The 27,332-nt window shown below is 36.2% G+C and overlaps 3 protein-coding genes across 6 annotated transcripts in view; 2 read left to right on the top strand and 1 right to left on the bottom strand.

Moving 5' to 3' along the window:
• Positions 1 to 27,332, top strand: part of twin (CCR4-NOT transcription complex subunit 6-like twin) — a 292,189-nt gene that overhangs the window by 78,317 nt on the left and 186,540 nt on the right. The window lies entirely within an intron of this gene.
• LOC147908613 (uncharacterized) overlaps positions 1 to 27,332 on the bottom strand; it is a 146,553-nt gene that overhangs the window by 38,597 nt on the left and 80,624 nt on the right. The window lies entirely within an intron of this gene.
• Positions 1 to 27,332, top strand: part of LOC147908614 (CCR4-NOT transcription complex subunit 6) — a 361,019-nt gene that overhangs the window by 309,650 nt on the left and 24,037 nt on the right. For 2 of the 4 annotated variants that reach the window (XM_087409728.1, XM_087409730.1), the window contains one exon: positions 200 to 27,078. The exons of the other annotated variants lie outside the window; for them this stretch is intronic. In XM_087409728.1, coding sequence (XP_087265854.1) covers positions 200 to 327 — 128 coding nt within the window. In that variant the 3' untranslated portion in view covers positions 328 to 27,078. Of the gene's footprint in view, positions 1 to 199; positions 27,079 to 27,332 lie in introns of those variants that run through there. 4 annotated transcript variants of the gene reach the window in all.

The raw sequence follows: 27,332 nt of genomic DNA, 5'->3' as shown, positions 1-27,332 counted from the left end.
TCTTATTTTACATGCGCGATTTAACCAATTTTTCATCGTTCTTCCTATGAATATGAAAAAAAATATATATTCTGACTTCTAAAATGACTATCGTATATTTAAAAAATTAAAAAAGTTCAGTTATTTAATATTATGTGATCATCGTATAAATATTTTAATATTTATTTTATTAATATTTATCTTTTTCTGTTCTTTACAGGTAAGGTTTTGTTCATCAATGGCCACATTAGTATTGTTTGCTACTGGGTAAGTGAAACTTTGAACGGGAATTTATATACAGACTTCTTGTATACAGAATTTGTAGCTCATTGGGCGACGAGAAAATGATTTTTTGTGATTTCCGTAATTCTGCACGCGATGATGTTCTTCCGTGAAAAAGTTGATCGTTGCCGGTAGATCCGCTCAAATGAATCGTAACTGGCGCTCGTCGATACGTCTCCGGAAATGGCCCATAATGAAGCGCATCGTCTACGATGTTTATTTTAAGCGATACTGATTTATCAAACTAATGACTAGGAAGCGATGTGGCGCTCCCTTCTTCCGGAAACGCGTGATTATATTCCCGTACTTATCTCAATACGATTACAATGCGACCGCGATCTTCTATATTTAATCACGCCTAATTGACACGAGCAAAAGGAGTGAAGTAATAAACGTGTTATTTCAATTGTACAGTTTTTCCAAAAATACAATATATTCTTTATTTTTTGTTCTGTGTAAAACTCAACAAAAATAGAAATGGAATATTTTTCATTTAAATATCTAAAGAACAATAAAAATATTTATTCTGTTTATAAAAATAGAAATATTAATTTTGTATATTAACAAAAATTATCGACAATTAATATTTCTATTTTTATAAACAGAATAAATATTTTATTTTCTTTAGATATTTAATGATTAAATGAAAAATAATTTTAATAAAATTTCATTGAAGTATATATATATATTGAGAATTAAATTTTCAATCACATTTTTATGTGAAACAATCTCACATGATATCATTTAAAAACTTATTTGTGTTAATAATTGGAAAATATTAAATGCATTTGCATTTTATTCACATGATTTTGCTAGATTACAATGAAATTAAATATAATTTTCATTCTCCTTGTTTTTTATTGGAAATAGAGTAACTGCTGATGCAATTTAAAACTAATATAAAAATATTCTGGTATAAAAATATCAAGTAAAGCATAAAGTGAGGTATAAATGTATTCAAAAATCTTTAATTAAACATATGTTTGATAATTAAGACAAACAATGTTCGTAATGCATATCAAATATGTGTCTAATTAAAGATCGAGTTATAAAGTTCGTCTCTAATTGTTGACAGTCGAAAACATGCAAATGGAAAACGTGCATATCGTCGATACGTGGTTTTTGACATGGTGCTTTTTTTATTTATTTATTTGCGCGAACAAATATTCACGCGTCGTTAAATTACGTGGACTTATAGGGGCATCATCATCCCCGTATCTGCATGAGAATGACCGCGATTCGTTACATATTCATATCGTATCAACCCCTCCGGTTTAAGCAAATAGCTCGCCAACAAAACACACTGAGCGATAGTTACGATTATAGGCGAAAAACGCTACCGATAAAATGCACTCCTGCGAAAAATCGTGGTCGCGTAAATATTAAATCCGCTCTGAGCGGCGAACACTCTGCGTCGCCACTCTTTTAAAAACGTCGGCGTATTTTCACGCTCGCCGGAAGAGTGTTAATTTCCGCGGTTTTCGCTTCCGTTCGTCATCGCGTTACGTTTATAAATAATACTGTTTATAAATAATGATATATTATTTCAAATCGATATTTTCTTTAAAAATGTGAATATGAATATTATTACAGTAAAATGAGAGGAGAGAGAGAGAGAGAGAGAGAGAGCGAGAGAGAGAGGGAGGGTAGAGAGAACAATTGATAATAACTACTACTTATAACTATTAATAACTATTAATTGATAATAACTATTACTTAATAACTATTACTTAAATACATAAATGTGAAACAGTTTGAAAGAGCAAGTTTTCTGTGATTTATGTGTCTATCTACCATATTATTACATGGGGTCAATAATAAGATTTGGAAGAGCAACATTTATTCAGCATTGAAGAACGTTACAAAACACGATAAACCTAGAGATATATTTGGATTCGCCATTTTGCGTAATGTAAATCGGAGAATTAAATCGGTGGATTATCCCGTTTCCGGGTTCGCCGCACACCGTGAATTATTAATTATGACAAAATTTCGATTTGCTAATTCGTATTGTTACGTTAAGTGTGCGAATCCATCCACGTTGGCAAACGCACAGTTATTATACATTACTCTTTGTTCGTAATCCGCGAAACTATCGCAATATAATTTTACAGTGCTCTTATTCTAATAGCTCAATCCATTATGTTTGGTTTACATTTCGATGGTGATTCACGTGACCGCAGGCGATAAACTGCGAACTGCAGTATTTATCTGCCGATATCAGCGAATATGTTAAATTAGCATAATTACGTGCGCCTGTTTATACAAATGGCTCGTGTATGTGTGTGTATATACATTAATACTGGAAGTATCAAAATATCGGGAATGAGTACGTTATGTTTATTACAATTTCGGAGTTGATGGTTGTGTGGTGTTACGTAACACAACATTTAGCTATTATAATTTAGCTATGGCCGAATTTCACCGAAAGCTATTATCACACCGCTAAGTTGATTGATGCCACCAATGATCAAACATCGCGCATTCTAAACGCATTCCCAAATAATTTAACTTTGGCGGAAATTACATTATCGTATGACATATTTTCATCAAAACGTGATGTTATGACGCTCCTTCCTATTTTTTTCTGTATTGGCTTTATTTTTTGTCAAAGTCGTTTGATTAATCACTACAAGAGAATTTACTGCGAAAATCGATAAGGAATTTCGTTTTGTACAAGTTAAAATGTGTAATGTATGTAGCAATGTTAGATAGCAATTATATGCATTAATACGATTACACACATTATAATTGATATTAAATAATAGTTTATTGTTTTATCAAGACTTTATTTTGAAATATAGTAAATTTTCGATAAACGAGAATGTTACGAGACGGTTTTAAAATTTTTTTTATACTGACAGACACGTTTATTTTTTGTCAAAGCCTTTTGATCTACCCATGTTTTACTGTAAAAAAAAGCTTGCAGAAATCGATAGAGTTTCACGACGACGTTTGAGTTGAAATCTATCAGGCATTACATGGACGTCAACCAGCCGTCCGAAACTTTTGTAATCAAATTCTTTTTTTTCGCGCGACGTTTAATCAATGCTCAGTTGGAAAAAGGTCATAGAGAGAAAGAGAAAGAGGGAAAGAGAGCGTGCTTATTAATTAAATTATTCCTTAGAATAGCACTGCGGGCTGATTCGAGCGTAAATGTCTGCTTTTCCATTGAAACTCGCTCTAGAAATAGCGTAATAGCGTTACCGCGATTTACTCGATGGGGAACCATCTGGCGGGTTCATCGTAAATTCGGTCGCCTGATTTATGCCGTGCTATATATTTCGGCGTGTGTTATATGGATACGGCGAACTCGTCGCCGTAATCATTTATGGCAATGTGCAATTTATCTTAATTAGGGATTAAATTAAAAAACGATTACAATAAAACATGGTTTTTAATCTCATTTTATTAAAAAGAATACGTCCATTTGTTGACGTATTCTTTTTATTTGTGGACAACTGTCATATATTCATTTTTGAACAAATATAAACACAATAAATTATTTTTATTTAATTGTTTTTAATTAATTTTAGTATATTTAAAGATTATTTTTAGAAATTTTATGATTGATTTTACAAGATAAATCATGCAGATTATAATAACAAATATAACCCGAATTCTAGTAATAACAATATATGTAAATATATTATTAATTCAGTAAATTAATGATATATTATTCCAATAATTTGTATTATTTATACAGTTACAAGTTCGAGTACATAGAATTCTTTATAATTTTCTATTCATTTTAGTAGTTATGCTACATAGTTAAACACGTACGTTTGAATAACTTGGGAATAATTACAAATAATTTAAATATTATCCTAATATTTGTAGTCTAACACAGCTGTTATAATATTGATATAAAGAAACAGATTCTGAACAACTTCAATATATTATCTATATATTTATAGCCCTAATGTTACATACAATATACATATAAAGGGACGAATATATAATAAAAGAAATTTTAATATTGGTGATACTAAATTAATTAATAAATAATTAATGAAATAATTAATTACATGCTTATAAAAAAATCAATGCTTAATTCATAATATCACTTTACGTTACGTAACAACGCAAATTACTCGTTAAGAATATTTGTTCATTCTATTTAAAACCAAAGTCATTGCTCTTGCTTATATTGCTTAATCAGCATTGATGGTATCTGCAGTAAGAATTTCATGTTATTATGAACCTTCAAAGAAATTGATTAAATTTTTATTTTGAAATTTTTTTTTCTTTTTCTATTTTTATTATTTATATAACCGACTAGAATATCGCGAGATTATTCTCACTATCGCCAATGTAAATACGTATATGTGTGCATAATCATGCGCAGGATAAAATAGATATTTTTCGAGAGCGGGATATTGCCGATGACGTTTGCATATATGCATCGTAAAATCGCGCGAGTTTATTCGCACGGAAATCCTACAAAATCGTTGGAAGATTAAAATGCCACCTAAATCTAACGGATGGGTGGTCACTTTATCTTCGAACAGAAATGACCGTCGCAATCTTATGGGAAAATGTCTTTCTGCGGATTTGGCTAATTTTTGAATATCTAGTAGTTCTCTTCATTCTGAACAAATATCTCAATGGACACAACGACTTGGTCCTATAAGCCATTTCCGTTACAAGCCTTGAAGAGTTCAGATTTTACATGATTACTGGACCTTTCAATGCTTGTAGCGCAGAAATGGTTCATAGGATCAAGTTATGCTCATTGAGACATTTGAGAATGAAGAGAACTACTAACCAAAAATTAGCCAAATCCGCAGAAAGACATTTTCCCATAAGATTGGTGCGGGATTATTTATATTAGTCTTTCTTTTTTTGCAGCGCGCACAGCGTATTATCGGTAATGAGAACAAAGCGCGGCCGGCGTAGGTTCATTTATCCGTTTCGATCGGAACGCTGCATTATTAACGAGGGCATTATCGCGTACCATTATTTGAAACACTTCGCGCTGCGCCGCGCGACCGGAAATCGACGTTTGTCGCGAATTCAATGAATGAATGAATGAATTTATTCGCCGGTTGCACACGCTCGATTTGTCATCGCCGGTGTTTCAGTCTCGCAAGCCATTATTTCCTTTAATTCGCTTTCGCGATCGGATTTAAATAATGTCGGATTTTCTGACGATTACAATGAACGAGAGAGTTAATACGTATTTAATTTAACATTATGTGGAATCATGGAGGTTATTTTATTTGAGATTGTCTATGAAATATAATGTAATCATGCGAGCACTGAATATTTCTGACTGCAAATAGAGATATACCATTGATTTTTTTAATTGCGGTTTTAAAGCTGTCGTGTATTAATATTTAAATTTAACACTTTTTAGCCCTTGAGACGCTGGATTTGTTCGATTGAATTCCGAAATTCTCGTAAATCCGTAATAAAATTTTTATATTGTACTTTATGCTTTTATTACACTGCCAGTAATTCATTGAAAAAAAAAATCAGTCGCGAAAGGATTAAATAGATTAATTTACATTATTTTATCAGTAATTTGATTTCTCTGCACTTTCACTTTCCCGCTTTCGTATTGTATTTTCATTTATTAAGAATGACATCTTGCCAGTCGGTGCGTTTCAAGCAGCGTGAAAAATCCTTGCATGGGCTTCGTTAAACGTCGACATGCCTTTATTCTTTCATCGCCCGTAATTAACGCCGTCCATTGTTGCTTTGAGACAAGATATTTCGCGCGATTTATCGCGCAGTCATTACCGACAATGGACGGCGCGGAATGAAGACAGACAAGAGAGAATTACTCGGCGGCGAGACATAACGAAAGTAAAAATTTTGCTGGAAACGTCACTCGACTGGGAGCAATTCAATTTGTCGTTACCCGTCGTAATTTCGCACGATAACGTCGAATTTACATTTAATGACAGCTTTGCGCGACATTATTAATGCGTCTCTCATTCGGTTTCTTTCGGTCGTGGATGGGTCCGTTAATTCTTGTTATTAAATTCGTGCAGATGACTTGTCGTCTTTCTAAAGAGATATTAAGAGGGATTATATAAAATCTCAATCTACAATAATTTCTCTTCCATTATTTCCCGACTGATTTTACCGTTTCAATAATTTTCCCCCTTTCCGAGCTAAAATAAATTTTATTTGACATTTTCAGCGTAGGTAACGAATGTAATTTAAATTTTCTCGCGATAAAGTCGTTTCTGTTACATACAACTCGACCCATGATATTTATAATAATTGCAGCACGCGATATCCGTTGCAGTCCCGGCATTATCGAAAAAAAAATCTTCCCCGCTCATCTTTTTTTTTCACCTTTTTTCCCGCATCACAGCCGCGCAGCCGGAGCAACTCTCTTACGTCACGTTATCTCTTATCGTTAATAAATTTTCCTCTACGCTTCATCTTCCTTTTTCCACGTGTCTACATCCGGTGCACCGATGAGAAGCGATCTTTCGATGAAAAAAGAACGAACAAACTAGCAACGTGTACCGGGATGAGTTACCCGTAAACCTGCCTCTCAGATATCCTCCAAGCCGATTTTTTCGCTGCTTTAATTGTAAACGCCATTTTTATTGTTCGTCGCTAATATTGTACGATACGTATCGCTGTAACGTTGATTTATGGTAGACCTAGAATTATTACCAATGTTCTCAAACTTTTTCCCGCCGTATTCTAAATTTTTTTATTCTTTCGCTATACTCCGATAAAAATTTACAGATGAAAATGTTTCAAATGAAAAATTTAAATTCTAAATTTTCTAACATGATAGATTTAATTTTAAAAGCATAAATTTTTTAATGAAAGCTGACGTTTTTAGCTTTTTCTATAATCGTTTGATAAATATTTTGTAAAAAAAGATAAAGAAGTAATTAAGATGAATTTAATTTGATGTATTTAGAAGTTTTTTAGTGTTTTTAATCGTGTGAATTTATATTTGATATGTAGAAATTTTATTTATTCTCGCAACACCGTGTACCCTTTCCGGTTTCTTGATTGAAGATACACTTAATTTAATGTTTTCGAAATTGGTATGAGCTATAATTGAGGTCTTGAATTAGTGATAGGCAAGTAATAATGAATGAGAATATCAGGTTTGCGAGCAGCTTCTGGGACAGTTTGTATGAACGTCACGGGAGAATGCTCATCTCGACAATACGACGTCGACCGAGGTCGCTGCGTCATTTACGAATATCTAATTACGGGGAACGGTCCGTCTCACTCAAGGGAGGTAACTTCGCTGTCCTCGGTGCTCGCTCGTAATGGAATTGTTGGCCCGGTTATTCCACTGCGGCTGGTAGGTGTAATGACGAGATACACGAGATTCCGACGCGCTTGTGAATCACATCGCTCGACGTGAATACATCGCGTGCGTTAAGAATCCCAACGGCCCCCAAATTTCTCTCGCTGTGTGTATAAGATATTCCGACATCTCGTCAGATTTAAATGTTGATTATGTAATGTCCTCTGAATGTCCCACAAATATATATATTTTACTACTTGCTCTACTGGAATAATTCGGTATCTCCTGAAGATCTGGAGACACGTGTTAAGCGGCGTATTTTACATATAAATAAGATTAGCCAAGTTGAACGGCGGATTAAGTTGGTCAGAGAAAAATCATGTTTCCGCCGTTCGAATTATCAGCTCTTACGATCGCCTCGTTCGCGCGCGAACCTCGAGATTTGCCGTGAGAACACGTAAATGCGGCAGACGTTTCTCACTTGGAGATCACGGACGTGCCCCGAGTCTAAAGTCGTCGCCGATTCTCATATAAGTTTGGATTTCTTTATACGAATGACGTGGCGACTTTGTTTCGAAATGACTCGGATTTTAAGTCTTCTGATGGACACACATACGCGTTCTGAGACCGCCACGTTCTCTTTTAAACGCGTAAAGAAGAATTTTCTGAGAAATTTTTTTTACTGAATCGTGGATTTTCAATCCTTAGTACACTCGATTAGGTTCATTCATTCCTACACATTTTTCTTCGAAAAACTAGGATTGGATAATTATTTATAATATTTATATATAATCTTTTTAAATACACAACCTTATAGATACTTTCTACGTTAAAATAAGACTCACTTAATAATTTTTGTGTATTTGTTAAAGTGATGAAAATTAATCTGGCGCACGAATGACTTATTATCGTATGTAGTAAAGGAAATTATTATGTATGCCCGATTTTTCATTATCTGATTAATTTATTTAAATTTAGATTTAACTTTACTTGATAATAATTTAATAATTGTGTTTTTCTGTAATTAGTCACTAATGATTAATTACTAAACTAATGATTTTGCAATGGTAACTTTAAAACCATTAGTTTAGTGATTAATTATAGACGGAAAAATACAATTTTTACATTACTACCAGGTTAAGCTTAACAAGTTAACAAACAAATGAAAAACCTGGGGCCTAATGGTTAATCTTCAATGAAAATATACACGTGAATTAAAAGAAAACAAAGGAGAAGGACACTTGTCCCTCGACAATATTCTCTGTCTTTGTTTCCGTAACTCCACTCAGGGGGGGGTGCCAAGTAATTTAACGTGGAAAAAGTCGCGTGAGCGCGCGTTGTGTTGGCGTCACCGTGAAAAGTTGTTCATTCGCGTTCTCTCGCGTGCCATGCTTAATGGACGTCACAATTTCTCCGGAATTCAATTAGAGAAACGACCACCGGCGTCTTTGCGAGTTAGCGCGAGTCTCGTGGCAGAAATGGGAATTCGGACGACGAATATAACTGCTTTACGCGTCGTTCCCCGATAATTCGACGAACAAATAACAGTGGGGGGGAGAGGGGGGGGTATGAGTTTACGTCCCACCACGGACGATTATCCGTAGCTACATTTATGATCCTCTCTCACGCTTGTTGTCGAACTACCGCTTTAGCGAAATCATAAATTAACCTCGCTAAATTCTGTGCGAGCGAGTGAATTATACGCTCGAAGTGTCACTAATGAATTAATTACTACGTAAATTAATTACAGGTGATACTAAAGTGATAGGAAATTGATACCATTTAGCTGTTACCGTTGTATGACCGTAGCAACTTTCTATAATATGTTAACTTTGTAATTACGTTTTCTTTCACGACGCCTTCTTAAAATTACTAGAAATTTATTTGCAGAGGATAATATTTCACACAGTTGTATTAATGTTCCCTCACCTTTTTGCTTCGCAAATTTATTTTTACGCAAACCTTTGTCATGTCGCGCGATTCAATGGAGGCATAAAATGCTTATATAACTCAAGTTGTAGTTGAATCACTTACATTGTCTTGACCGCAGAGACTTTCCGGTCGGCGCGGATGGTGGACATGCGACGCGCCCTGGACCATTATCTTTTCCTTTCTTTTTATCCTTCTTACACAATGTTGTCGGTAGGCGGTCTCGATGACAAGATCTAGAAATGTAGATATATATCCGACGCGTCATGTCCACGCACTCCTAGTAAATAATTCATCGACATCTCGCAGAGCGAGACCGCCCCCGGCGACGTCACGCGGATGTATCTACTCGTACTGAAGTCCGCGGGGAGTTTGTATACAGGGTGGTCGTCTGAAAGGGTGATATTTATGATTCCTACCTGCTTTAATCATTTAATTCGAGACTTTATTAACTCTTAAACAATCGTGATTTATTGCAGGCACATTTTTGATTCAAAATGCGGCATATAATGAGAACATTCTGTACCTATATGATTTCTATTTTATGCATGAAACAATATCGTAAAAAGATATCTTGATGCTATATTTATTTATTAAAATATATATAATAATTAAAATCTGTCTTAGAAAATGTTCTGATATGAATTAAGTGCAATAAAAGTCGAAGGTAATAAAACAGCAAAGATGAATTAGAGATTATATATTTCTTATTATTGAAAGCTTACATTTTGATAGTTTCCATAATTTGAAATCGCTGAAGTTTCGAATTATCTAACTAAACTTGCATTTTTTCTAAAATTGTTAAATTTTCTAACGATGCATTTCTTGATACCGACCGACGTATGCTCGCACACTTTTGTTCAACCGTTTAATCAGCACACCCAGTACAATTGGGATTTCCTCGTATCGCTTTTTTTCGATCGGATGCCGATACAGCATACGATCTGTAGATAGTAGATCGTAGTCCTAAAGGGGGAGAGAGAGTGCTTGTTTCTCGAACAGCGATTCTCGCAGAGACAACGAGGAGAGCCGTTTCGTTGTCCAGTCACGTCGTGGACACTGGAACTCGTACTGGGACGTAAAGCAAGAAAAAACATCGCGAGTTATCTAGCCTACACGTGGAAAAAAAACCGGAAGGCCGATACGCGACGTGCATAGGCACTCAAGAATCGAGAATTAATCCTTTGTTCCTCGACGGGATGTTCGTAGTAATCACGAAATTATTTTCGGCTTTTGTGTCGTACCGTCCATACAACGAATAACAATAGCGAATTTGAAATCAGTAGAGAATTAGTTTCCGGCATGATCGAAGTGATGAGAAATTCGATCATAATCGTCGTGATGGCGCGTTGAATAGCGCACGTTGAAAAATTTGGTTGAAAAATTTTACGGTGTGCAGAAATCTATGCTTTGAATAGGGCCATATTTTAAAAAGCGTTCGCAAAATAATGCGGCATGTGAAATTTTCCGATACGCCGTTATCATATTTATTATCTCATGTAAATCCCCGGGTTCGCATTATAATATGTAAATTTCTCTTCCGCGCAATACTTTTCTTTAGCAAGTCCGCTTGGTGGATGCAGATGCAGTTTGCTGAAACTTCCTACAGCTTCGTCGCCCGAAAGTTTCCTCGATTTTCCACTCGACGACCTTCGACCTGACAAAATCTCGCACTGCCTATGCACAATCCAGCGACGCGACGGATCGATGCTTCGGAGAGAAGTCATTTTCCGGCGGCACGCGTCTGTGAATTAAATTGAGGAAAATCCGAAAGAATATCTGAAATTCTCATTGTAACTGAAGTTTAGCGTGAAGCATGAAGAAGAAGTGTAAATAATAGCGCTTTGGGAAAAGAATTCGTGAAAGAACTCGAGAAAAAACATTGCATTTTGTAAGAAACTATTATATGCTGATAGAAAGAAATTTCTTAAATGTTGAAATTACAATTGAAGAATAGAAGCAGAAATTAACTAATTAATGTATCAGAACAATCTCAGTTACATTTTTATATAAAATTTTAACAAATTGTTCATGTGTTCGTGTTCATTATATAATTCTACCATTCATAAGTTACAGCTTCAATAATTATCTCCTTTAGTGATTATCGAACTCGCTTGTCACTTTGTCGGCATCTGCGTTAACGAATGCCTTAATTACGTGATAATCATTTCTGTGGTACAAAGTAATAATTAAATCGGACTGGCTCAATGTTGAATTGAGAACTTTTTTATTGAGGAGGCGGGGAGGCATCATGTGATGCAGTAATCATTTCCGCGTGAAATTAATGCACGACGCTCGTCCGAAACTGTAATTCAGAATGCTGTTTTAATAATATGCTTTCGTTAACAAGTCTGTTACATTGAGAAAACAGTATCCGCGCATCGTGAATAATTCATATAATTTTCATTTCTCAAGTAAAATTATCTCTCGCACACGCCAACTATATAGATTAGCTTAACTATATAAACTTAAAAAAATAAATTCTAATTGTAAGTTATGTACAAATAAGTATAAAAAATGAATGTGATAAAACAGGAACTCTTGATATTGAAATATGAAGAAAAATGTATAATTCTTAATATATATTTTCTTAATATATATTTTAATATCATTTCCTTGGATATAGGAAAAAAATTGTTTAAGTGATGATAGTGATTCTTTCGAAGTATATCGAAAATGGAACGCTATTCACTCGCTTTTTTTATCTCGCGCTCTCACTTATATTGTTGCGTCGTCAGCGAACGTTCAAAATGGCTCGAGAGGGACGGACTATTTTCGACAAACTACCGCAACTAGCTGCTCGGGGGCTGCTGGTATAATGCCCGCGCAAATATGGGTCGTAGGGCTCATAAGTCACGTTTATCTTCGAAATATGGCCCTATTTTTGAAAGGTCCGCCGGAGAAGTTATAAATCCCAGATGGTAATTCGGCCGTACACAGCCCCTTTTTCCCCGCCTCTCTCCTTTTCGGGATTTATAATGCCAGTTTGTAAGTGACACGCCGACTAACAACGCGTCGACTACAAAATCAGGTTGGGAGTGAAAATTTGGTTAACAAAGAAGACTTCCTTCTGCTCCGGGGCATAAAAGATACGCGCGTTTTCGGATGAAAGATGCGCTTCAGCATGCTATTCTTACCGCTCGTGATGCTTTAAGTCCGGAAATGGCACCGCATTACAATACCCTTCTACGGTACGGTAACATCTATATTATACAACTAACAGATTTGGCATCGCACAAAAGATTACCTATTTAAATGTTCGATTTAAATGTTTTAAAAGAAAATTTAAATAATAATTTAATTTAATTTAATAAATTTAATAATTCTCTTCAGATAGAAAGAATACATTAAGATTGATTATAGAATCATTTTATATAACAATAATTCGAAATCTTATAAATTGCGAAGTATAACGATAATAGAAATAAGAATTATATAAATAGTCGACTTAAATAATAAACCAACCACATAATTCTAATCCTAAATAAAATATTGATTAAGAATTCAAGAGGATAATAATAATGTTCAACTGGGATTATTTATTATCCAAGATATCTTCATTCGAGATAACTGGATTTGGTATTTAATTTGAAAATTATTTAAATCTAATTGAACCGCTTTAATGCTAAACTACGTTATTTAATTTCGTCGTTTTCTGTAATGTAATTTATTCAGTAAATTCATTATTTCGATAGAACGAATTCGTAACATTTGAATGAATGCAAATTAATTTCTCGGAGGTACCTAATTGCCGAACGCTTCTGACGTTGCAGAAGCGAGGATCACAGTCGATTCACATTATATAATTAATACTAAGGAAGAAATAGACTGGTGGTTATTGAAAATTTTTAACGGTTAGTTTTTACGCGAGAACAACATTAAAATTGAAGTCTCGGTGATTCCGAGACTATAAAATTAAGGGTTATTCAAATTCATTTTAATCCATTTAAACGCATAGTACCTATGTTAAACGTGGTCGTTTCGTTCCACCATCTTCGAGTAATAATGGAATTCATTATGCGGATTCATTATTGCCAAGGAGAACAGACTCATGCGCGACTATTTAATGGATCATAAATTAATTCCTCGTGGGAAAGTGTCTGCGTCAAACTTGGCGGATAGGCAAACTCGTGTTAATCTCGATCTAATAACAGAGATTAATTTATAATTAGTCGGGGAAATAAATTGTCTCGTATATCCGATCGGAAAATATAATAACTCCACCGATCGGGAAAATGTTTGCTTCCGGCCAGAGTGAGCGAACGTTAACAACGGCAAATGAGTATATATGCACAACGTAACCACGTTTCCCGATGCAATTCACGTGCGATATGATGCGATGCGGGACGCAGACGCGCGCGCGACTGTTTTCGCGGTGGATCGAACTTATCGAAATTCAATATCGCACGATAATAACGGGCGACGAGCCCGCTAGTTTCATTCACATTCTCTATACGGGGAAAAATTGAGGCTTACGTCCTCGTGGATGAGGACGTAACGGCTGCGTGCCCGTAATGAAAGGGACGAGGATACCGCTTCCGCCGTATCTCCGATACGTTATTCCAATATTTGAGAATAACCGTCGCCACTGTTGCCGTCTTCGCCGCCGGCATGATTTTCCTCTCACAGTCCACGTTCCAGTTTCCGTTTAGCACCCGGTATTCTCGACAACCAGGTCGTCGAGCTGGTTAGGTTTCATCCGACGCGATGAGCACATCTAGTAGTTCCTTCTGATTTTCTGATACACTCCTTCCGTCGCAATTATTAATGCGCGTCGCGCGTTTATCGTCGCGTATATGACAGTTAATACGTTACAGTCCGCGCGCGACATGAAAAGCTCATTTCAGGAATTGCCTATCGTCGCCTATCGGACGCTCGCTCTTCGCTACTATGCAGTATTGAATTTATTTCTGATGATTCTACGTAATGTCAGGATTAATGGAAGCTCTCTTCGTTACATATAGATTTTACTCGGAAATAAATCATCTTTAATTATAGAACGGGTAATTGCGCGAAAATTTTTCCTCGCAATTTCACGCATCTCTTATTTAATCGCGGAATTTTCGGAAAATTGCGTCTACATTATTAAAACTTCTCTAAAACGCGAGATATTTTGTAATATAGATTTTATATTAACGCAGTTAAAAATTGAAAATTAATATATTTATTAAATTTATAGAAATTTGATACGTGAAATTCGACATTTATGTAAAAACTTTATATGAAAAAGATATGAAAATATATAAAAATTTATATAAAGAGATATTTACTTTACATGATTATTTGTATCAGTTTGTTCTGCTACTGAAATTTCTTGTAAATTAAGAGAAGATACATCCGCCGTAGGAAAAATCGGAAAAACCTTATTCAAGTTCGGACAATTATTCAAGTTCGGCTAACAAGACAAATCACTGCTAGAAAATCGAATTGGGAAACGCAACGCGGCGCAACGAAATAACAAGGAATTGTTTTTCGCTGTCGAGAGTTCAAAGAGCACAAATTACAGAGACACAAGCAATCGAGATAATTTGCTTCTGGGCAATAACTGATTTCTCCAACTAACAAGGAGCACGCTTATCGACCCGTAAATTCAAGAGAATTTGAAACTTTATACGAATGCAGAGCATGTAATCATTTGTTATTACGGCTACATTTTGTACAAGCTAAAAAAAATTAAAAAAATAAGTTTCTAATAACTAGAATAATTTTTGGAATTTTTTCCTTAATTAACTAGAAATGCTTAAAAAGTGCTTAATTGATAGAATTGCTTAAAAATAAATAATAAATGTTTTGACGCCTGTTATGAGAACGGTGGCAGAGATCGGAAGCATCTGTAGCAAGGAAAGTGAGTCGGCGACAATCGATAAGAAAGCTGGCCATAATTCCAACAATCGCACACGACCATAATCCACCTCTGAAGGAAAATCGATCGTGGTAGAAACAGCGAAGAGCCTTCTGCGATGCGCTCTTTTACGAGTCGTCCTCCGATCCTTTATGTCTCCGCTGTTACGCCGCGAAATCCAATATCGGGGGGTCCGCCTCCGCAGTCGACGGTGATTCTGTCTGGGGAAAAAGACAGCGTAGTCGAAACAATTATGTAAATTCACTCGCAAGATCAAGATACATTTCAATCCCGTTGTTTCTTTTCTTCCTTTCTCTTTTTCTTATCTTTCTTTTTCTCTCCTCGTTGCTGTCGCCCGTCTCTAAAAGCAAACCTCGGGAAAACGTTCAGCCGTGCACATAATATAAAGATATTGTTACGACCGTTTCGTTTTCTCCTTTCTTCGTGGCTGACTTTATACACCCTCCTCGGTACTCTTCTTCACCGTGTCGTCTGATTTTCCGGTATCCTCTCCTTCTACTCCTCCACTGTAAATTGCATAGAACTCACGTATTCATCATTTTCATCGGGGCGCGCAAGGGCGAGTAACGATGAGGAGTATTCCTTCCTTTTTTTCTTTTATTTTCGTCGCCGCGGAAGAGCTCGTTCTCCTGTCTCGAATGGAAAACGCACGTTGACGCGTTCGACTCGCGGATTACGTCCCCATCGCGTGTATTACGATCGTACGAGGTTCACTCCCGTTTCCTCCTCTCTTACATTTCTGTTTACAGCTTTTTTTTTTACGACTTTAGCAACGACGAAGTTTGCTGTCAGTTCCCTGGGGTCGAAACAGAAATTACGGAGAGAGCCGCGAGTTCTCGCAGAATTGCGACGACAATTTTATTTTCCGCCTATGTCGATCTCCGAACCATTCCAATTTCTGAAAGTGTCGATAATGTGAATGCACTGCGCATGCAAGGATATTACTTAACGGATATACCGTTTATTTAAGAGCATTAAGGTACCATACATCGAGGGAATATTTTATTCAGAATAGAATTAAGGAATTAGAATAGAGGAGACAGTTATCGAATTATCTTCATTATTTGTATTGTCGCAAATTACAAATTAAATTCATTTTCTCGTGACTCTTAGACTACCTTCGAATTACATAAAGTCTCCATAAAATCATTATGAGCTTCCGTTTCCCAATTACGATGTTTATCCACTTCTCTCTCGAAGTATGACACGTGTACGAGCTGCATGGTATCATTTTACAACTTGGCGTTTCAATCTTGGCCGGCTATTAGCGACTGGTTGCCTCCGTTATGTAATAAACGCTAGTGAACGCGCGCGCGTTGTCGGTAACGTCTCTTAACATCTCGTTACAGTTGTAATGATATAATAAGTATCTCGGAGCGGGCGCTAATAACGCGAAGACGAAGGTATTCGAAGTGCCGAGGGCAATAACGCGCGAAACAACCGCGCGAGTTGTGCTCCACTCCTCCTCGTCATTTTTCAGCACGTGACGCGAAAGCGTAAGACCTCCTCGAGTGTTGCTCTACTTCCGTGTAAATCTCTCCCAACCGCGCTCGTAAGGACTCGCCGAACGATTCCTTACGCTAGGTGAGAAATGGGATATTAACTCTTCTCTTTAAAGATGTGGCTCGGATTCCTCGTCGATTGTTCCGTCGGACAAATGAGAATGCCCCGCGAAAATAAAATGCTCTCTCGTTTTTATTACGGTGTTATCATTCTTATATTCTTTTGAAATTACCGATCTTTCTTGTTCTGTTCTTATATTCGACTATCGCTCGGAAATATCGATGTGCACCATAAAAAGTATATAGCTCGCATCCGTAACCCCCATATGCAGCCCTGATGCGAGGACGCGCCCTTCATGTCGGCGATACAAACGGCGCCTTAGGTTCCTCATTGCCCGTAACAAATGGCGTCGTATAGCGGCGGATCGATTCGTAGCGCTCTCGAGCGCCGCGAGAGCTCTTTATCCTCGTTGATATCTTGTCGCGATAAATCATGGGAATCCTATTCAGCACGGACGGGGAGGAGCGGTTCCTCTACGATTTATCACGCTCGGTGCACCCTTCTCTCGTCATCTTCTTTCGCCATTTATCGGCTGGCCTTATTTATTAATGGCATCCGGAAGCGGTCACGTGGGTAACATGCTGCACGAATAACTATCCGAATCCTAGATGTGTATAATAAACAGGGATATGTCAATTGTTGATGTTATCTACGATTGATACAGTTTTAAAGCTTTTTTAATTTTCTGTTATCTAAATGATTTTTTTGGAGTCTCTCTAGAAAGATTTTTGTCCAACACGTGTATATTAATTAAGTAGAATAGATAATTTTTTAAGGTTTATAATTATATTACGAAGAATTTTAGTCTCATCGCGATTACGTTTTTCACAGGTCCTAATATATTAATACTACATAGAATGATAAATAGGAATTTTTCATTAAATTTGTATACAAGAAAACGTTATTTTATCTTTGAGATATAGAATAATAGAGTAATCGAAATGGCAAAAAATATTTTTTTGTCTCAAAAATGAGATCGCGGTCGTTATCGTATTGAGTCATCGACAAAAATATTCTGTGAGCGAAACTGTATTTCAACCGTATGTGTTTTTAAATAGTCCATCCGGGCTGTATGTGTGCTCTTCGCGCGACGGCATATCGGAAGATTTGCATTCTACTCCGGTAACACCGGCTCGTTGCGCGAACGCCGGGATTTACGTTATTTTCTGAGCTCCCCTAGCCGTTTCATAAACATGAAAGTTTCGTGACGCAGGTGGAATAGCGAAACGAGTCGAAGTGAAATCTCATCCGCCCGCTCGGCCGGCGGAGACAAATGATGGCGATGATATCGCTCGCTCGGTTATGGAGAGGCATAATGCTGCATCTCGCGCGACATGGAGTTTTTTTCTCCACGTTTTTTTCCTTGTCTCTTCTTTTTCTTTTTACTTTATGTAATATCTGTATAGTTACAAATAAAAACAATTGTTACAAGTTGTTCGATCGGACGATAAATACTCCATCCGCTGTATTCAAAGAAATTGAATATTTACTTCATGATAACTTTCCTATATAATTTGAAATCTATTTATTTTTTTTTTTTAATTAAAGATTATTGGTCAAAAAAAGTTGCAGAGAATTTTTGTCTAAATAAATAGAAATTTAAAAAGATATAAGAAAATTATGGATATACATAGAGTGGTATAAGATATGCTGAGGTAGAGTAAGTCGGAAATGTGAAATAATTATCAAATAATTACAATCAAATTATAATATAATGTAATAAAAAAAGAGTGAGAAGCAAAATTTTTTAACAGATTTTTTTTTTGCCTATTCGAGAGAAAATCTCTTGTACCTACAATATTTCTTTATATATCGTACATCGTATCGAAGCTATACAGCCGCAAAAAATTGCAAAAAAGAAGCACGATGGATTTCGGCTTCTCTAAAATTCCAATATTCCAATATCCGATAGCTCGCAAGCGATACTTGAACGACCGACAATTCAAGAGCCATCGGCTTGCCGAAATTTCTTGGTATACATGAAGTATCTCGGAAATTCCGGCTGTGTGTGATGGATCTCGGATTAAACTTGGCACAAGTGGGTCATTTGGTGTATACGTAGTGTACTGGTAAAAACTTGAGTAATGGTAATAGAGCTCTAGCCTCATCGTCCCGGAGTGGCCGTCGAAAGGGTTAACAGGAGAGAAGGGGTATAAAGGACTACAGTGTGAGATAAGCTCTACTTAACAAACAACGCCGCGCGCGCAGGACGTTTCTATTCGTGCCGCCACATCGTTAATTTCGGAGCATCTCGCCAACCTTCTCTCTGTATAAACCCTGCGCGAATAAGTACCTCTCAACATGATTTATTGGGCTGTACAAATCAAATCTAGTCGTGATTTTATGTTTTCTTTGAATGTTTTTCTAATGATAATTTAGTAAGAAAATATCTAATTTTTTATTAGGTGTTGGAATTAATTCGTAGCGTTTTACAAGTGATGGGAAGTACTTTCATTAATGTATTTTTTAATGCTCATGTGAAATAAATAACATTCTTTCATTAAAAAACGCTACGAATTAATTCCAACACCTAATATATTAATATGTTAATTATTGAATTCCTATTTAGAAATTATATTGTTTAAAACGTTGTTTTCTTTATCTTTTAAAAGATATGTACTCCAATTTTTTTTTCAATATATTTACTTATAGAAGTGGTTTAGTTCTAAACCATTTTACATTTTGATCTCCAATTAAAACTCATTTTTAATTCACTTTTGTAACAAAAGAAATTTAAATAATTAAGAATTCTTTGAACTCGGAAATCTTGGAAAGTAAATAAAATTCTACACTTTTCGAAATTTTATTAGTTTTAGAATCTTCTAAATGTCATTAAATCATTAAGATTATAAAATAACTAATTTTTTTATCTTTAATTCAGTTTAATACTAAGCGAAAATACATATCTCTATTATATGTATTCTCGAAAATACCAACGCGATGGCAAGAAATAATCGAGAAATAATCGTTATAATTAACAGGCGCGGCGTGTCGAAGCGTATAACAACCGTAGTAAGAAACTTACCCAACTACGAAAGCACTCGGCATTAATTACGTTGAAACGCCAGCAAAAAAACAATGGAGTTCTTGCTGTGAATTCGCGATCTCTAGATTCGAATGATCGCGTGGAGCGTCATTTATCGCGGGTGCAAAGTCCCAGGTGACCCTACGTATGTCTTTTTGCCCTGCCGTCGGCTGGATATCTCTCCTTAGAGACCGCGAATTTTCATTAAGCGCGCAGCGGAATTGGGGCGTCGTAGGGCACAAGAAGAAATTAGGTTACGCTTACGCGAAGAAGGAAATTTACGTCGGCGACATAGTTCGCGTCGCGCGCCGCCGCGTATTACGAAGCTTGGACCGGGAATTTACACGCCTCGTGAGCGTTAAAGTCGTTATCTCGCTCTATCCAGCTAATTCCAGCGTTTGCGCCCTTAGTCTCTGGATTCTTGCATTATCTCGGACTTCAAAGAGGAAGGAATTGGATGTTTCTTCTTTCGCGTTTTTACCCATTGCTCGCTGATCGACTTTCAAGCTATAGCACGAAAACTCGTTTCATGTGGCAGATCTATTTCTCTTTGACTTTTATTTAATTTGTTTCTAAACCCTCCTTATTTTAACCCGCCGCTAACACTTAGGATCTTCAAAAACACCACCAATATTTTTATTCGGAATTGTGATAAATAAAATTTAATTCTGTAAAATTTAATTCTGTAAAAAATAAGTAAAATACAATCCAATTTCTATGATGGCAAAAACTCGATGTTAAAGTTTCAACAAATATACCAGAATTTTTATGTATATAATCTGGAGCAATAAAAAATTGTAATGTTTCTCGAAGATTCCTACGTTTATTGACGGAAGAGTTAAATTTTATATTATCGGTGGAGGATAAAAAGTTCTACATAAAATTAAAGAGAATAGTTCGATGAAAGATTAAATTTATTATGGACTAAACGACTTATGGACGGCGCGCAGCTACGGTGCAGAGTTACGCGAACTGTTCCGGTAACAAAATCCATCCATATACTTGTCGTTGGATAACTTCTGATTCCCAGCTACTTAAGAAGCGAGAAGATTAGAGTTGACGTTCTGTATGTGTGCGAGCAGATTAAAACTCGTCGGTAACGGTACGGTATATGCAAGTACAAGTACAAAGTGGAAAGCAGAGAGTCATCTTACATTTACGGAAGCATGGATTACGCGACGCCGCAGTGTAATGTGATCGAAAAAAACGTAAAATCTACATAAAGACCGGGCAGGAAGATCAGAAACGTCGGCTAATGTGTCAGGTGACGCTAAAAGAGGGATTATCGCTAACAGTGAGAGATCATTGCGCAATTTCAAGACCGTTAAAGTGTTGGCATTGCATCAATTCGAGAAATGCGAATTCACATTGATGTATTCGAATTCTTTATTTATTGGAGCATTGCGGAATGTCTTGCAATATCTATTAATGTTATTACCGGACAGTGAAATATGAAAGGTATTCTGAAAGCCTCAAATTGATAGAATTAAATTTATACAAAATTATGTATGTATACATGGTATATCTATTATATTATAGAATTTGGAATTATACAATTAAAAAAATATCTTATTGTTAGCTATTTGTCCTTTTATAAATTAACATATACATTGAGTAAATAAATCAGTTTTATATTATTTTATTAGTTATACAATAATGGAAAAGATATATATATATTTATCAATTTAATCTATTATTTTTAACCAACGCATTTTTTATTTAAAGTGAAGCTCTCGTGATTTAAACAATAGATAAAAGTTTTCAAGTGTTCTTTCCGACTTTAGAGCAGATTACTTTGTTAGTGAAATTGGTCTACTTCTGACCTCTCTCGACTAGCCAGAACGAATATCTTCGAGGCTCGAGCAACCGGGACGGCGGAAATCTCTCAAAGTTTCCGTGAAATCACGCTCGTGAGTTCGTGCCCGTACATGCGTGTGTTGCAAGAATATGTACACACGTGCAGTGGCATACGCACACGTACGCACGCGTGCACGTCTAGACTGTGAAAATTACGTAGGTAAGACAGCTATCCGCTGCAGATGTAACAATCTTTCGTGGACGGCATCTCGCGTGGGAGGTAATTACGCGGAACTGATGAGATCTTCATCGTGCGGCTCTCGCATTATCTATTCAGAATCTGCGAGCTTGTCGCCCTGCATCACGCAGAGTGGATTCTCCGCCGCCACGCCGCCCACGTCTACCTCGCTTCCGCCTGGAATCCGCGGGATACGCCCCGACATGAAATTAATTTTCCGATTTTACCAAAACGCTTGCGGTGGCCTGAAGAGAAGATCCCGTATGCCGGAAAACCGCGACGGCCGCGGCGTGACAGTACACCGCGCTTCGAATCGAAAACGCGGGAATTATTACATGATATTGACCAGAGAAGCCACCATTGCAATATTGCAAGGAATGTTAATAGAAGCCAATGCATCAAAGAGATCGAAGATTAAAAAAATCGAGGAGAGAAGCATGAAGGCCGATACGAGTCAGATGCAGATGAAAGTCCAGTGAAAAAGTAATAAACATTATCTATTGATGTTGTCGAACATTCGAGATCTTTTGCGTCACTTTTATTTACTACGACTCTTTTGACAAATGCAAAATTGGTTCCTCTTTTTCCCTTTTTTTTTTCAAATTGCTGAAATATAAATAATTTTCAGCGTTCTGAAAATTATATTTAGAGAAGTGCAATTAGATGATTAAATTACGTTCATCGTTTAATTTCTTTTAAAGCTTACTTTAACGGACTAATAATTTTTTAACGTAATTATATAAATTACGAAGTAACTTATTGGAAATTGAAAACTTGCTGTGGACGTACAAGAAACTTCTCGGCGATTTTATAAAAAAAGAAAAAAAGAATCTTTACAACAGATGCTTGTCGATATTTTTAATTTATATAGTGAATGTTTATAGTCACATAGTTATTAAAGTGCGATTAAGTCATTTCGGGATCGTTTCTCTCAATTTGCAGCGAACGGCCTTTATCGGACACGCGCGAGCGTTTATTGCGCGAGATTGCGCGCTTTATTATTATCACGTGCCCTAACAAGCGATATATAATCCGTCGTTATACCCGGTGTGCCATCTGCTTTCCGGATTGTTGCCTGTGCCGACCGGCTCTACCGTTCGACGTGGTTGTTGCGTCGGTGAGCGCATAAATATGCTATCTGAATGGTTTCATTCATTCGATCGCGGCACTCGCTCGCATTCGCATCTCATTCTCGCTCGCTCAAATCAGCTTTTAAATTCCTTTTATTTATTTTTTATTATAATTTTGATATCACTTAAAGCAGCCTCTCTAAATCGGATTAAATTATTATTTAAATTTATCTTGTCTGTACAATTTACGTTTATTTATAAAAAAACAATCATAAAGGAAATTACTTTTTTTATAAATATTATACATGTATAACGGAATGTGATAAAAATTTCGAACTTTTATATTTCCAGTTAATAATAAATAAAATGTGATATCTTTGAATATGTCAATCAAAGGAAAGTATTCGATAAACAGCCGATATATGTACAATTAACTAAACAGAAACTAATTAATTTTCTAGACAATGCGTCATTATATCGATGATTTTTTTCAAATTATTATCCGAGTTGTTAGAAATTATATGGTTTTACATATTTATTACGGCATTAATAGTTAATATTTTTATTTAGATGACTAATTGCGAAACTAATATTATCATTTTATGAGGAACAGTCTGAAAAAATTATCGCACCGTCTGGACAATTTACGTTTTTTCAATTTTTTGAAAAAGAATTGACAATAAATCACGGTGAACGAATGGATTAATAAACGTGTGTGTCTTTCCGAGATGCATAGAGATTGGCGCGCGCAAAGTCGACACTCGCATATTCGCTTGGCAGCGTGACGAAGAGCACGACTCACGTTGCTCTCTTCCGAGCTCCGAGCGGGTGAGAGAGCGAGTGCCTTCCCTTTTCCCGGCTGTAGATCATACGGTAATGATAAACGGGATGTAGCCTCGAATGGCCGTTGACCCGCGACCTATTTGCGCGATGTACACACTCCGTCAATGCTTACGGAAAGCTCGCCTCGACACTCGAGAGGCGCGCACACTTGCACACACAGAGACACAGAGACACCGTACCGGTGCTCGTTGCGCGAACCGTCATTCGCGCATATTCGTCACACCTAACGTGTGTACATTGTGAACCTACACGTTCCGTACATATACATATCCCTTACATATCCCTTTTATACAGGGTGTTTCGCGAGATTTGCATTAACCCTTTCGTGATTCAGCTCGCTCGCTAATGAATTCCGCATATAATTCTCGCTCGGAGAAACTTTTACGTCATCTCTTTGTGTGCTTCAATTTTCATTAGTGATCCCTTTAATAATTGAATTGAGTCTACACACTATTCAGTTTTGACATTGTAACTGTATTTAAACATAGAATAATTGTACAATTATATGTTTCCTGTTTAAATTTGTATAAAGAAAAAAATTGTTTTCGAATATATATTCATTGAAGGATATATCTCTGTTTATCAATGACGTGTAAGGTAATATTTTTTATTATTTACATTTTATTTACTTGGCGGAAAATTAACAAAATTGTAGATTATTTAGTACTAAATGGTGAAGGACGTTAAGAAGTGAAACGCAAATTAATCCAAAGGTGAAAGCGGATTGGAAAAATAAAGTGGATTTTCAAGATATAGCGAATAGATTTTACAATTTCCTTTCTTCCCGAGATGCAGCTCGCCAAAGCGCTTAATTCAGAAAATTTACACATCCGCGAAAGCAGGAGGGGGAAGGTATCTTGAATGAAGTTTCCCCTGAGAAAGAGTTCGCTTGAGAGTTTCCCGCCGAACCAGTTCCAGCTGCCACTGGCGCGTACTTTTTTTGGCGACACCCGTAATAGAACGAGTTGCAACGGCGGCAGTTGATCCGCCTCTCTCGGAGGCTGAGCCGAGAGCGCTACTTGAAATTTTCAGGGGAGGATGATTTATGGGGCAGGCCTCGACCTCGCCACTAGTCGACTCTCCACGTGTTCGAGAGGCATACATTTTAATCTTAGTCACACCATGAGCCGCGAGTCTACGCGAAAGACGTGTATACTCGGCACTCTCGAACTGACCCGCTCGAACTCTTCCGCGTCGTATCTCGAAGAAATATGATACGTTAAGGGCGGCATAACCCTGCAGTTGAAAATCATCATATGTTATCCATTCGATATCTGATTGAAAACATAATTAATTACGGACATGTTTACGTAGCAGTCCGTTGTCGGATTCATATCCCCAGTGAATTTCTGTTTATCATTGTTTTGTATTCATGGTCGATCGATCTTTATTTATTGCCCAGAATAATCGCTGATTTATCACTTTAAACTTTGATTGATCGGAATTTATTTTGACATTTATCAAATCGCTTATTTATTCTAAGCTTTCAATCAGTTTTTGATACGAGTATATTGTATATGTCGTTGCAAATAAATAACATATTTATTGATATATACGTATCATAAGTAAAAATATTAAACGAAAACACTTCTATAAAAATCCAATTTTTAAAAGCTATTCTTCACTCTCCAGCAACACCCCGAAATTTTCGATTATAGTTTACGCTCTGCCATTGAGGAGAACAGCATATATCTTTTATGATTTTATCTTGTTAAATTTAACCTTTAATAATAAATTTTTATCATAATAAAAATTGAACTGTATTGTATTTATTTTTTACATATTGAAATTTGAATAGGAATTTTGAGGAAACGTGATGTCGAGTGTTCTTTAACAGGCACAAAATGATGCTGGAGGGTTAAACCCAACTAAGATTGTCAACTAGCTGTTAATTAATTAAGATCACTAATCAATCTTTTAAAACATTATGAAACATGGAAAACAGAGAGAAATGAAGTGAAATATTCTCTCTTTCTACGTGCGACTGTTATCGACGTTTTATTAAATAGCTAAAGGCGTGTTCTTCTCTCGAGAATCTTGCAAGGCGCGCATTCGCTTTGATTCCCGGCCAGTTTTGACAAATGCTTAAGCCACCTGTGATAAAACGGGGGAAGTCGCGCGTAACCGAGTAAAAATGACGTGATGTATGATACCCGACGTCATCAACTGAGGGTTCCGAGATCCGACAGCAGGAGTGGCTCTAAAGGACCGCGTTGTATCGATAATGATCCCAACAATACGGCGTAATGAGGCGAGCAAAGACGCGCCACGGAGAGAGAATAACCCGATAAGTTACTCTTTAAGTGACTAGTCGAATGACGAAGTTCGATGCGTTAGAGAGAGAATAGACAGTCACGTGAAATAATGGATAGGTGAGAGATTGCGCTTGGAGGATGAAAAATTTCGCATACGCTGGTTGTGAAAAGTGTTAAATCTTGCATCAAAGAATATTAAAGGTCATGTGAAGTATCTTTTGAATATTTTATCTTTATTAAATAGGTTTTTTTCTTAAATACGCTTTATATAAAATGTACGTAGCTTTGTATATAAAGATATTAGAATAAAATTAAAATTGATTTTTATAATTAATTTCGACATATTTGATTGTTTGGTTTTATCTTAAATCATTCTTTTAATTTAAAATTAGTTCTAATAGTATCAAATTTTCTCTATCCCTCTCTTTTCTCTTAAATAAAAATAGGTCAATAAATTTTGCTTATTTTAAGGTTTTATTTTTGGAAAGAAAATTTTAAGTAGGTTTCAACAAATTAATGATAACAGTTGCTTTTTATGCGTTAACTTGAAGATTAAACGTACGCGTGTATCTCGGATATTGAACAGGCACCTCCATTTATTTTCAAGATTTTGTTTTTTCGACATGACATGTCGTAATTCGCAGGACAGTACTTCTCATCTCGTTTCGTCTAGTCTCGTCTCGATGCGGCGCCCTGACCGGACTTTCAATTTGATTACGATTCCGCGGTGTGTGCGGTTTACGATGCACCGGCCGCACGCGATGGTCCCTGATGAGAATTATATTGCGCTCGTCGTCGCCGTTCTTCGCTGGAACCGTATGTTCTCGTATTTTCCCGAAATGGTGCAATGTGAGCCATACGTTACGCGCAAACGCGGTGGTACTAGAAATACAGTAGTCTCTATGGTTTTATTTGAATAGAGAACCGCGGAACGAGAGCTCAGATAAAACTCGAATTACATGAAATAAAAAAAAAATCTGCAAAATGAGAAAAAAAAGAGAGAGAAGAGAAAAGGCAATAACTCAAAACTATTGTAAGTACAAAATAGAGATTATTTCTATTAATAATTTAAATTATTTATAAAATTCTGTTATTATTTATGGAATCATTTGGTATTTTATTAATAATAAAATTATTTAAAGTTATCGTAAAATCGTATTTATCAACTTTTGAGTCGTAAATTGCACGAAGCTTCAAATTTGGAATTACTGAATTTCAAATTACTGCAATTTAAGATATCGACACTTTTGT

This window comes from Acromyrmex echinatior, chromosome 9, assembly GCF_024713525.1.
Source record: "Acromyrmex echinatior isolate Ae372 chromosome 9, ASM2471352v2, whole genome shotgun sequence".
Lineage (NCBI taxonomy): Eukaryota > Metazoa > Arthropoda > Insecta > Hymenoptera > Formicidae > Acromyrmex > Acromyrmex echinatior.
The sequence above is the reverse complement of the archived record's forward strand: the minus strand, read 5'-3'. Positions and strand labels throughout refer to the sequence as shown.